This window comes from Polypterus senegalus, chromosome 3 (genome assembly GCF_016835505.1).
Source record: "Polypterus senegalus isolate Bchr_013 chromosome 3, ASM1683550v1, whole genome shotgun sequence".
In the NCBI taxonomy this organism is placed as follows: Eukaryota; Metazoa; Chordata; class Cladistia; order Polypteriformes; family Polypteridae; genus Polypterus; species Polypterus senegalus.
In genome coordinates this window covers 53,512,062-53,524,792 of record NC_053156.1, presented here as the reverse complement: position 1 = coordinate 53,524,792, position 12,731 = coordinate 53,512,062, and the positions used below count along the sequence as shown (strand labels likewise).

Sequence of the window (12,731 nt, the reverse complement as noted above, 5' to 3'; positions counted from 1 at the left end):
CAGTACATTTGTTTTGAGAGAACCAATATATTGACAGTATTTTAATACCAAGAAAGAAAATTGAATCTATACTGCTTAATTCATTATGTTAATTGCTCATTCTTGGCATTTACAAAAAAAAAAAAAAAATTAAATTGAATCCAAACCTGACTTAATGTATTTCTGCTGTTGAGTGTAAATAAGTCAGTTTTACTATTTTGATAAGATAAAACATCATTTTCTTTATTTTGGAAAATGCCCGCATGTATTTATGAAATACCTCTGGTTTTCAGTTAGTGGGGCACAAAGTTGCTCTTTTAGAAGACTGTTTCTTACCCTCCTCAAAGGGAACTCATTTAGATTTAACAAGGTTAATAAACAAAATGTGCATTTAGTTAAAACAAGTAAAGAAAAAATATTATGTGCTTTTGCAGCATAAAGTATGATCAAAAGCAGGTATCGTAGAAGGGCTTACTCACTGTCAAAATTATATTTTAACTTGACACAATATGTAATCAAAAACAAAATTTTCGTGTTTGTATATTTGAGATGCAAAATGTTTTGTAGCCAAAAAGTAAATACTATATAGTGCTTCTGTTATACATTTAATTCTGTATATTTTATTTTTTGTCTCCAGCTGGAATGTTCAAATCTGTAGGAAGGTGTGGGATATAGGAAGCTGCACAACAGGAACTCAGGATCTGAAGAAGCCTTATCAGGCTTCAAGATGAACAACAAGGAGACAACTACGGAGCTGTCTGGTGGGCATATTTATATTTTTGTGTTTGTTTGTATATATAATATATATATGTATGTGTAGTTATTTAGTTATATAGGTTTAATCTCACAGTATTTAATACCCAAGATTATGCTAAATACTGTATTGTTAAACATAAACTATAATGGTTATACACTGGCAAAGCCCTTTTTTAACACTACTAGAAATATGTAATCATACATAAGTCCTAATTGGACAGTCTAAATTATACAATCTAATATGTAATTCTTGAATTAAGTGCATAAGGTCATTTAGCAACTCTTTTTTGATGCTTTGCACATATCCTCTCAATAGCATTTGTGAAGTAGAAAATATTTATATGATATAGCTTGAATAATTTTAGTAGCAAGGTCTGCTTAAAATTTGAGACTTGGTCTGATTATACCCAAAATTGTAACTGGGAGATGAAGAAGGAAAACTTCTTCTGGTGTTTTCTCTTCCACATCTGCTCATTAACCTTCAAAAAGAACCTTAAAAGGTTGCTCCTTGTTCAAGCTTGCAAGTGCTTGCTTTGCTCAGCAGGCTGCATGGAGTCCAGAAATTTACTTGCACATATATTGGTCTAAATCTTAACATGTGTGAACTCACTGATACTCAAATATTTCACTCTGAAGAACTCCTACAACTTTACATGAGAAAGTCCATTGCTTTGCTGCTTTTATTTGTTAATATTCACTAAAGGTTCAGGCACTTCCTAGTGAGTGAATACTGAAGAAGTGGCCTCACACTAATAGGCAGAGAGGAAAGCAGGAATACACTCAACAAAAGCATTCTAAAAGGCAAAGATTAATTGGCTTTGAAGCCTGACACTTCTTTATAACTTATAAGATGATGTATAAATACATTTTCTACAAAAGTATTTTATTTATACATTATGTATGCATTTTTACTACATTTTTGCAGTCTGTGGCAATCTTTCCTCTTTTGTCCACCATAGTAGACAGACTTGCATTTTCCTCATATGCTTATTTATTGGGGGCTGGTGCTCTCTTTCTTCTCTGACATAGAGCACTTTTTTTGTAGCAGAAAGCCATGACTTTTAGAATCACCAATTTTCCCCTTCACTACTACACACTCACCTGTTAACTTTTAGTGCAATTGCAAGAACACAGCCAAATTAAGTTAATCAGTTAAACTTACAAATAACAGAAATGCAACCCTCAGGTCACCAAAACAGTTACTCTTTGAACCCCAGCTCTGATTTGATATTTTCTCCATATATATTGAACAGCAGAGAGGAGATATTTGGCAGTGTGCTATTCCACTTTAAGGTAATTTGTCTTAAGACTTATACAGTGGATTCAGAAAGTATTTAGACCTAATCATGTTTTTCACATTTTGCTATGTTGCAGCCTTGCACTGGAATCATTTTAATTATTTTTTTTCCAATATCAATTGTTTATCTGGCCTCAATTACCATTCAAGTTCAATTTTTGAATGGGGGTATAAGTTGGGTTCTGATTTTATGATCAATTTTTCGAGTTTCAAGACCAGACTGTATATACGTGAGTATATACAGTAAGCATAATTGTATGAATAATTGAAACATCTTGATCTTATTGGCATTAGAAAGTCTCTCTGTTTGCCTGTTGTATATACTTTATAGCTTATATTGTATCATGAATATTTGTATTATTCTTTTTCAGTAATTAATATTTAAAAAACAAAAATGACTTGCTCACAGCAGCATTAATGTAACAATTACCCCCAATCATGATTTTTCAAATATTGGGAAATGCAAGAAGGTGCATAGTTACAAAAACCAAATGTGAATCTTTGGGTAGCCTTCAGCAATGTCTGAAAAGTTACAAAATTTTCAAAAAGACTTGTGCGTGCAACCATAAAATGTTAGAGCAAATAGATTATATAAGTTCTATAAGGAATACTGGAATTTCCTCATGAATTATTCTCAGCCTAAACAGCTATGTCCAGAGAAAAAGCAGATTTCCACTAGAGTGTGCCTTAGTGCACTGTAAAATTACATTTTTTAGTGATCATAATAATTTTTTCACTGCTAATCCTAGTACTGGTTGCAGTAGAAATATGAATAGATGGGATAACAAAGGTCACTATATCCTCAGTAATTTCTTCTCACACCTTGTGGTTAAATACCAGATGCTCCCATTCATGCTCAGAGATTGAATCCCTTTAGCATGTCTTGGGTCTGCCCATGCGTCCTGTTACAGTGGGTCTTGAACTGTACACTTTTAATAGGAGGCACAAAGGGAGCTTTCTAACTACAAGCCCAAACTGCCTCATCTAGTTTCCCTTTTTAAGTCACTTCCATTAGGCCTGTATTGTTAAAGGTTTACCTGTTTCAGTGTATTGTTATGCCTGTTATTCTTGGAAAATCTGGCCTACTTTCTTTTTATTGTCTGCTGATGCTCCGAAATGGTCCTAAGATCAATATAAAAGTATTTCAAGCAATGACTAGACAGTTACTAGCCTTAGTTACAGATACAATGCTTTTGACACAACTGCCTATGAAAAAAGAGGCATGGTTTCTTTGCAGACTTTAGATAAGAATAATATAAAAGATTGGTATTGACAAAAATTAGGAAGTTACAATAGTTGCATCTGCTCTGACAACAAACTTACTTCCCAAAAAGAAATCTTTCAGTGTACAAACTGTTCAAAACTTTTTTTTTTTTTTTTTAAATATGTCAGGATTTAATCAATAACATTGATTAATGTTTCCTCGCTCCTTCAAAGATTTACTTTGTTGGCTGGCTGTCCTTTTTTTCTTTTAGGTAAGGGTTGAATTTTGGTTTTGTTAAGTTTGATTTGAATGTATGGATTGTTATTTGCTTTTAATCAAAATGAATAAAATATAAATAAAGGAAAGCACATGTATAAAAAGCATAACATGGAGACCAAGGGTTCAGAAAGAAAAGGAAAAAGGTAGCTAAAGTTTCATGAAAGTCTAAACCGGTCTCAAGTTCTCCATATGGCCTGCCAGAGACTGAGTTGAAAGAGACAGGCAAAGGAATGGATCAACTGAGACAATGCGGCAGCATTGGCTGTAGCCAAGAGCGAATATGGAAGCAAAACTGACAGTGAGGCAGGCAATGAGAATTCGCTAATCTCAGGCGGGTTATCAGAACTGAGAATTGCCTCTCTTATTCCCACTGTTAACTCCCACCAATACCTCAATGAGTTAATAGCATCAACTCCAACCATACTTGCAACTCCACCTTTGGAGTGCAGAGAAGATGGAAATGAAATGTCTGAGCTGAAGGTAATGATTACTGCACAAGAGAAGTGACAAAATTGACAAGAATAGACAAGTTTTATCAGGATATAAAGGACGAGGAGGCATGTTTATCACTAAAATCCCTGAAGCCAATGAAAATATTTATAATGCCAGGCTACCTTAAATTCCCTTGCACCTCATCAGCAGCATCTTTGTTTTGCAAATGTGTCAGTCAGCATAAGCAGCAAGCAGGTGTCTGGAATTGTATAGGGAAAATAATATATCATTATTTGGTTTACAAAGATCTGTGTAAATGTAGGATGACAGAAAATGCAAGGCAAGAAATGTTGAACACATAAGTAAAACAGAAACTTTTTTCATGTTATAGTAATAATTGACAAAATGCTGACGTGATGTGTATAATGTGTGATGACTGAAGTCCAAATCGTATGTATAAAGCAGACTGTAACAATCTTTCAGATTTGTATATACGTTATTATCCAGTTTCTGGTGTGTTCTGTAAATGCAGCCGACAGTTTTATCATTGTGCTCTGCAAAAGCAACTGACAGTTTTATCATGAAAAATCCGTAGTATTATTTGTCGTTTAATGTTTGTTTTTGTTAAAATCTTTCGGTCTTGTATGTATGTTATCGTCCAGCTGACACTCAGAATGTTTCTGGTGTGCTCCGTAAAAACAACCAACAGTTTTATCATGAAAAATCCATAGTATTATGTGTTTGTCATTTGATATTTGTTTTTGTTAACTATATTTTTATCTTGCACTAGCAAAATACCAAGCCAGTAGCGCGAAGTACTGCCTTAAAATTTTTATTAAGAAGAAAAGTAAACCTTTTTAAACTGAGGGGAAATGTGCCAATAATTATTTGTTAAGGATCTCTTTGTATACCACGTTGTCAGTTCGGCCCTCCGGTTGTAATATGACCAAGCTGTGCGCTGAGCTTACTCTTGAGCATGCAATGTACATTTGGCCATGTGAAAAGCAATCTTGCCTCAAATCAATGCCAACCTTTTGCAGGGTCTGTCCCTGAGATTTATTAATTGTCATTGCGGAGAAGAGCCTTATTGGAAATTGGAGGCGTTTTAATTAAAATAGGAAATCAGAGGGTATAACGGGGATGCGAGGAATAAAAACTCTCTCCCCTGAGCTACTGCCAGTAAAAATAGTTGCCTCAATTAAGTTCTTTTGCAGACATGTGACCTGAAGTCTCGTGCTGTTACACAGTTTCCCAATGTGTACTGTTTTGTCAGATTCATAATGTATGTTTGGGTTGTACACAAATCCACAATCGGCTTTTTTGAGCCAAACTTGTTGTTTTCATATGAGCCACTTTTCATTATTGGGATTGTACCTAGAAACAGAAGCTCTATTAACTTGTGAATTTGCCTGTGAGTATTTAGCGGCAGCGTCTCTATTAACTTGTGAATTTGCCTGCGAGTATTTAGCGACAGCGTGTCTATTAACTTGTAGATTTTTCTGCGAGTATTTGGCGGCAGCGTCACGAAGTTGTTTCCGTCTAGCTGCATCAGAAAATATACCACAACATCTGACACGCCTCCTTTTTACTGTTTTCTCACAGCTTGGATTGCTGCTGTTATAATTGGTTTGAGTTTCATGGTTTGTTTGAATTATGTTAATATTTGCAGGACTTGTTGTGTTGAAGTGACATTCGGCATCTGTCAAGCGTTGTAAGCATACAACCGGTTTCATCGATAACTTTGCATCCAGCTTTTGAGTGTTTAAACATTCATAAACATCAAAGTGTCCACTACTCAAATTGTCACCTGTGAATCTAAGATGTTCAAGAGACATTGGCGGTTGTCCAAAGGTGTAAAATATTTGGCCATATTGGTACACTTGAAAGTGACAACCGAACAATTCAGCGGCAGCCATCAACTCACATGCAGAACCAGGTGAAGGGCTTAAGCATTTCACTCTTATAGTGCTCCTGTGTAGTATAATTATCTCCTGTACCATCATCAGTCCACACCTTGAACCTGTCCCATTCATTCAATACATAAGACACAATGTTCCTCCGGATATCAAGAGTGAGCCTGATATGGCCGTGCAATATGCAACATAGAGACTGAAAAAGGCAGGTGCCAACTCCGGGCTTGGAAACCACTCGGTATGTGACAGTTCTTTGATTGATGGTGATCACCTCGATAGACATCTTAATGGGGTTACGGTTGGAATGATAAAGGAAATGGGTACCTGAACAATGTAAACTAAGTCTAAAATACCTACACAATAACTATAATCGTAATAAATGAACAATAAAACAGTGGAAAAGCCGTAGATTAAATAAAAAGGCTGCAGTTATCAGCAGGGAGACATGAATACCGTGGCAAAGCAAGGAAGGGAATGAAGAGACCGGAGCAACAGACGGCCTTATATAGGCAGGCAGGCAGCCAGCCAGGCAACCGAGCTGCAGGCTATGAACATATATATGTACGTAAGTCAGATTCAGTTAGCGTTGGCAACCCGCGTACCAAATTTCTTGAAGATGGGCCCATAAGTAACAAAGACCGTTGGAAAGTTCAATATGGTGGCCAACAGTGGCGTCATACCACCAAAATAAGTACGTACATCGGTTTCGGTTAGCACAGGGAAGCTGCCTACCAAATTTCGTGAAGATGGGGCCATAAATAAGAAAGTTTAACATGGCGGACGTTGTCAACTGTTATGAGTGTTACGCGTAGAATTTCGAAATGAAACCTGCTAAACTTTTGTAAGTAAGCTGTAAGGAATGAGCCTGCCAAATTTCAGCCTTCTACCTACACGGGAAGTTGGAGAATTAGTGATGAGTGTGTCAGTGTGGACTTTGCCTTTTATTAGCATTGACTAGCAGAATACCCGCACTTCGCAGCGGAGAAGTAGTGTGTTAAAGAAGTTATGAAAAAGAAAAGCAAACATTTTAAAAATAATGTAAGATGATTGTTAATGTAATTGTTTTGTCATTGATATGAGTGTTGTTGTCATATCTATCTATATATATATATATATATATATATATATATATATATATATATATATATATATATATATATAGCAAAATACCTACATTGGCAGCGAGAAGTAAAAGAAAAGGAAACATTTTAATAATAACGTAACATGATTGACAATGTAATTGTTTTGTCATTGTCATGAGTGTTGCTGGCATATATATATATATATATATACACATATATATATACATATATATATATATATACACACATACATATATATACATACTGTATATACAACATATACATATCTACATATATACTGTATATACACATATATATACAAATCTACATATATATATCTACATATATATATATTAGGTGGGACTCGATTAAAAAATTAATCCAATTAATTAGAGGCTGTGTAAGAATTAATCTTGATTAATCGTATGTAATCGCACACGAATTTGCCCCAAATCGCAAATGTTTTTTTTTATTTAAAACGGTTTTAGTGGGCTTACAGAATCAAATAATAGACATGGACATGAATATTGTAAACTGAAGCTGTTTTAATTTCTGAAAAAAGCTTTAAACTGCATTTGAATTCAAAACAGAAACAAAAATATCATCCCTGGTTAAAATTGGGCAGACTTAAAAATAAAGTGGTAGTTTAAGTACTTTAAGTACATTTTCAGAATAGTATTGTCTTTAAATAATAATAACCAAAATTTCACCATAAAGTGCAGTTTTTCTTCTTAAAAAATAAGTCAGAAACATAAAAGGTAATTTGACCAGCTTACTCTTTAAACTCTGAGTAACATTAGCCAAAATTATTTTGTACATTAGGCTAAAACAGTGTGATCATTGAACATTTTGTAATTAGATGTATTTAGAATTACTAACGGTCACGGAAGTCCAATGATCCCCAGTAAGAGCCACAAAGTCCGCTTTCTGTAATGCATCTAATTTTGCTTGCTTTTCAGTGTGCACAAAACCATGCTTTTATCAAGGCTTCTCGTAGTCGAAATGATCAGTCGTAGAACGCGCTTTATTCCGACTCTAACATTTTTGTAGCTGTGATGTGTGCATCAGTGTAATGGATGTACCAGGAAATCATGCATTGACAAAAGTTCCCGCTTGCTTGGAATTGAAAGTGTGATTAAATGCGTTATTTTTAACGCGCTATGGAGTACATGCATCGAGCTTCTCAGCTGTGCTTGTGCTAAGAAAGGGAAAATTTTAAAAATAACGTAACATGATTCTGCTAACCTAATATTTTTCATACGCCCCAAACCAAGGAGATGCTAAGGTAAAATGAATCGGTAGCGCGTACATAGTCAGTACATCCCTCTCGGGAATCAACCTCGAATGTCGGCGTTAGAGGCTTAAGACTCTACAATTAGCCACAGCGTGGCTTGTCTATGCTAAAGTATGTATTGTAGATCGGGTATATATATACATTTATATATATACCCGTATCGCAGTGGAGAAGTAGAAGTTATGAAAAGAAAAGGGAACATTTTAAAAATAACGTAACATGATTGTCAATATACAGTAATTGTTTTGTGAGTGTTATTGAATGTTGCTGTCATCAAGGATTTGATTATCATTATTTCTTTCAATCAGGCTCGTATTTGTAGGATGTGTTCAAGTTACATTCCGTGTTTGTCAATCGCTGTAAAGATAAGAGGTTTCATTCATCGATTAGTTCCTTACTGCATCAATAAACAGCTCGCCTTCCTTTTATCTGTGATGTGACAAACTGCATGCACGGTTTTTTTTACGTCTTCCTTTAGCAGGACATTCACTTTTTCCACCGTGTGCTTTGTTTCCGCAGTAGCTGCACTTATGAATATGATTGTATGTATAAGACGCTTCATATTTTTTTGCTGCCTTCTCAATTGTGTAATTCGGTTTTGTTCAGCACTCTTTGGAACTGTTGCTTTTGTCTGTGCACTGCGCCAGTTCACGGAGCCGCTTGGTGTTCTTGCATCGAAGGTTCCCAGCTGTACTGGTGCCATCTCGTAATGTCAGCTAAGACCCGCACTTAAAAGTTTCTCTCGCAGTTTCAATGAGTTTGTGCCAAACACCACCCTGACCATCTCATCTTCCTCTGCATAAGCACAGTCCTTCACACGTGAATATTTACCGCAGTGTTTGTATTGGATTGCCGCTGATGGACGGCCTTATATGGGCAGGCACTAAATTACAAACGCTAGTGGCAGCCTGTCTATGAACTTAATTTAATATAAACTTACGGTTCACGCCGTGCTTTGTTTCCGCAGTAGCTGTACTTATGAATATGCTTGTATGCATCATTTGCTTCATAATGTTTTTCTGCCTTCTCAATTGTGAAATGGCGTTTTGTGCTCATCGCTGGAGTTCTTCCTTGTTCTCTACGTACTTACGTAGGAGGCGTGATGATGTCACACGAAACTCCCCCGCGGCCATCTCCAACTCAAGACTCCATTACATTATATGGGAAAAAATAGCTTCCAGTTATGACCCTTATGCGTAGAATTTCGAAATGAAACCTGCCCAACTTTTGTAAGTAAGCTGTAAGGAATAAGCCTGCCAAATTTCAGCCTTCTACCTACACGGGAAGTTGGAGAATTAGTGATGAGTCAGTGAGTGAGTGAGTGAGTGAGTGAGTGAGGGCTTTGCCTTTTATTAGTATAGATTATTTTTATTGTAACAATGTTGTAGTAATAAAATTAAATCAACCTAATAATAATATTCATTTAATTGATGTGTTTTTCGTTGTCAAAAGTTCAGCATGTAAAAACTTACTAAACCACAAAACAAAAATGAATCTGTCATGTTGTGTTTTTTTAATTATATTTTTCCTCAAACAATTAAAAAAAAAAACCTTTATTTTTTCTCCTAGGCAATGCCGGGTATTTCAGCTAGTATCAATAAACACTTTCACAAAAGGTATAACAAAACAAGTGTGCTTTTATTCAAGAATATAAAAGAAGAAAAAGAAATTCAATTTATGTGTTACTGGCAATATGTAAAAACTGAAGCTCAACTATCAATCAATATAAAGTAGACACATCTCGGCTGATGCAGAGGTTAGGACTGTTGCCTCATAATCAAGAGGTTACGGGTTCAAATCTGGGTCCTCCTCACATTTACCATTTTGTGTAGTGAGCTGCTATTATTGTTACTATTACAGTTTTATTTTCAAATACAGTTTTCAGATAAAGAGGGGGTGTAACAAAACAAGTTTGTTTGTTATACCACGTCTTTATCTGAAAATGGAGTCAGATCCAGGGGGTGTGTGGGAGCTTGAATGTGAGTGAGAGAATAAAACTGAAAAAAAAAATGCTAACTTTAACTATAAATTTACAGACGCAAATCATATGTATGCTTTTATTGTATGATATTAACAATAAAAGCAGCTCAGTACTGAAAATGGTAAATTTGGGAAGCAACTGATATCGAAACTGCGACCTCTTGATTGGAAGGCAGCCGTTCTTAGCATTGCACCACACTCGTATCAACCACCTACCGTAACCTGCTTTCTTTTTTCTTCGGTTAGATTCTTGAGTAAAAGTGCACTTGTTTTGTTATTATTGTAACTTTTGTGAAAGTGTTTATTTCATATTTGTATTTCAGGCTTCACACCTTATACATTTCATGTCTACATTTTTTCAATTATTACTAAAATATGAAAAACGTTTCAGTGTTAACTACGTTTTACATAGATTGTTGTTGACACGGAACACACATGAAATGTATGTATTCCAAATGATGTACTATTTTACCCTAAAAAAGCTCCAGCACTTCACTCGAAGATAAATTACTGAGCACTGAGAAACTTCTTTGTGAAATGAACTGCAGTGGTGGGCAGGGGATGGGATACCAGGCTGTTCGCTGCTTATCAACACATTTACGGGACAAAAGACACTGACGGAGAGGTGAGAATGGATTTAAGGTGGGCCGGATTTACGAGCTTTCTCGTAGGCTCTGGTAATTCTAGTGTTAAGTACCACAACGCCCTATTGGCTCTAGGGGTTGGACAGAAAATCTACAAAATTTGCTTGGTTAACCTCACTCTCTCTCTTACTAACATCTGATGAAGAAGCATCTCACACCATGAATTGACAAGAATAACACAATGAAGAGCACTGCTCGGCAGCCATATTAAGACAGGCATGTGGCCTGTTCTGAAGAAAACTGACCACAAATGATGCCTTAACTAGAGACATTTTTAAGTAACTAACAAGTGTGTGTGTTGCCTGAAACTACACATCACCATTTTATCAGGTTGTATGGTTGCCAATATTCAAATGTACTTTGCATATTGTTATTATTTATGAATATTATCAATAATACATTGTTTAAGTTGTAACTTAACTCCTGCTTGTCTTTTACTACACCTAATTGCCTGAGGTTATAGATGTAAAAGGGAAGGTGGGAAGAAGTTATATACTATAAAACCTTATGAACAGTGGTAAGTCTGTGAGATTTGAGGCATTCTGACAAAGGCTACATATCAATAATACAAAAAGGGAAAGTAGAGCAATATATTACTCTACCAAGACAAAACATTACCAATTCTACATCTTTAATTCTCCTAAAGAAGCAGAAATGAGCTAAAAAGACTGATCCATTATTTAAAACATGAATATGAGTCATATCATGTCCTGGTAAATAAAATTGAATTAAAAAAAAGTGACGGTGAGATACAAAGCAGGCAGATTCACCGGCGTTTGTGTGTCAACTTTTATCCCTCCAGATCAGAGAATATCCAGTTCCATTGCCTCAAAACACCACTCACATCCACAGTTATTCCGAGTTTCAAATAAAAACTAAAAAAAAGCGTCAGATCCTTAGGGTGGTAGTATGTATCCTGATTGTGACTGAGAGAATAAAAGTGAAAAAAAAAACCTGGTAACCTTTACAAGTACTTTAAATGCACACTGTCTGTTACAAACACAAACCAAATGTATGTGTGTACTGTATAATATTAACAATAAGAGCAGCTCACTACTGAAAATGGCAAATGTAGGAGGCAGTCGGGATCGAACAGGGGACTCTTGATTACAAGTCAGCAAATGTTACTGCTACGCCACGGCAGCTGTTGTCTTTGATTTTTGGACCTCAGGTTTCACACATTATATAGTTTATGCCAACATTTTGTCATTTACTACTAAAATATGAAAAACGTTTCTGTTTTAACAATGTGTTTACACAGATTATTGTAGAAACGGAACACACATGAAATGCATGTGTTCCATATACTGTAACTATCCGTTATTTCCACTCTAAAACTCCAGCACTTCACTCCCAGATAATCAAGGCATGAGCTGGGAGAACTTTGTGCACTTTCTGCGGCGGTGGGGAGATGGAATAGCAGGCTGCTTGTCTTTATCGGCACATTTACAGGACAAAAGACGTTGACAGAGAGGTACAATGGGATTTAAGGTGGGTTGGATCTACAAGTTTTTTCGTAGGCTCTGGTAATTCTAGTGTTAACTATACATTTGCAGTAATGTCCTTTTCGGATATTTTTTTTTGTTTTCTTTTTCTTTCCCATAACTATATTGATATTTCTTCTATTAAATATATGCATAATTTGGGCAAGCTCAGCAACCATGAAGTCGAGGTGCTGGATCAGCTGGCATCCTCCAAACTCTCACCTAACAAGTCCAACATCCAACAGGACTTTAATTGCACTGGCCTTATTATTAAAATTTGAGTTAGGATTGCTAAAACTGCCTTCACGTTTTTTTTTAATTAAAATTAAATGTTTTACCTTAAATGATAAAACTGAAGAAAATGAAATCCAAAGAAATTAGGTTAAA

At 35.6% G+C, this 12,731-nt stretch overlaps 1 protein-coding gene across 6 annotated transcripts in view; it reads left to right on the top strand.

The window, feature by feature from the left end:
• The window catches only part of camta2 (calmodulin binding transcription activator 2), a 274,044-nt gene that overhangs the window by 91,579 nt on the left and 169,734 nt on the right, over positions 1 to 12,731 (top strand). For all 6 annotated transcript variants that reach the window (XM_039747208.1, XM_039747207.1, XM_039747206.1 and 3 more), the window contains exon 2: positions 617 to 740. In XM_039747208.1, the coding sequence (XP_039603142.1) occupies positions 707 to 740 (34 nt within the window). In that variant the 5' untranslated portion in view covers positions 617 to 706. The remainder of the gene's footprint in view (positions 1 to 616; positions 741 to 12,731) is intronic.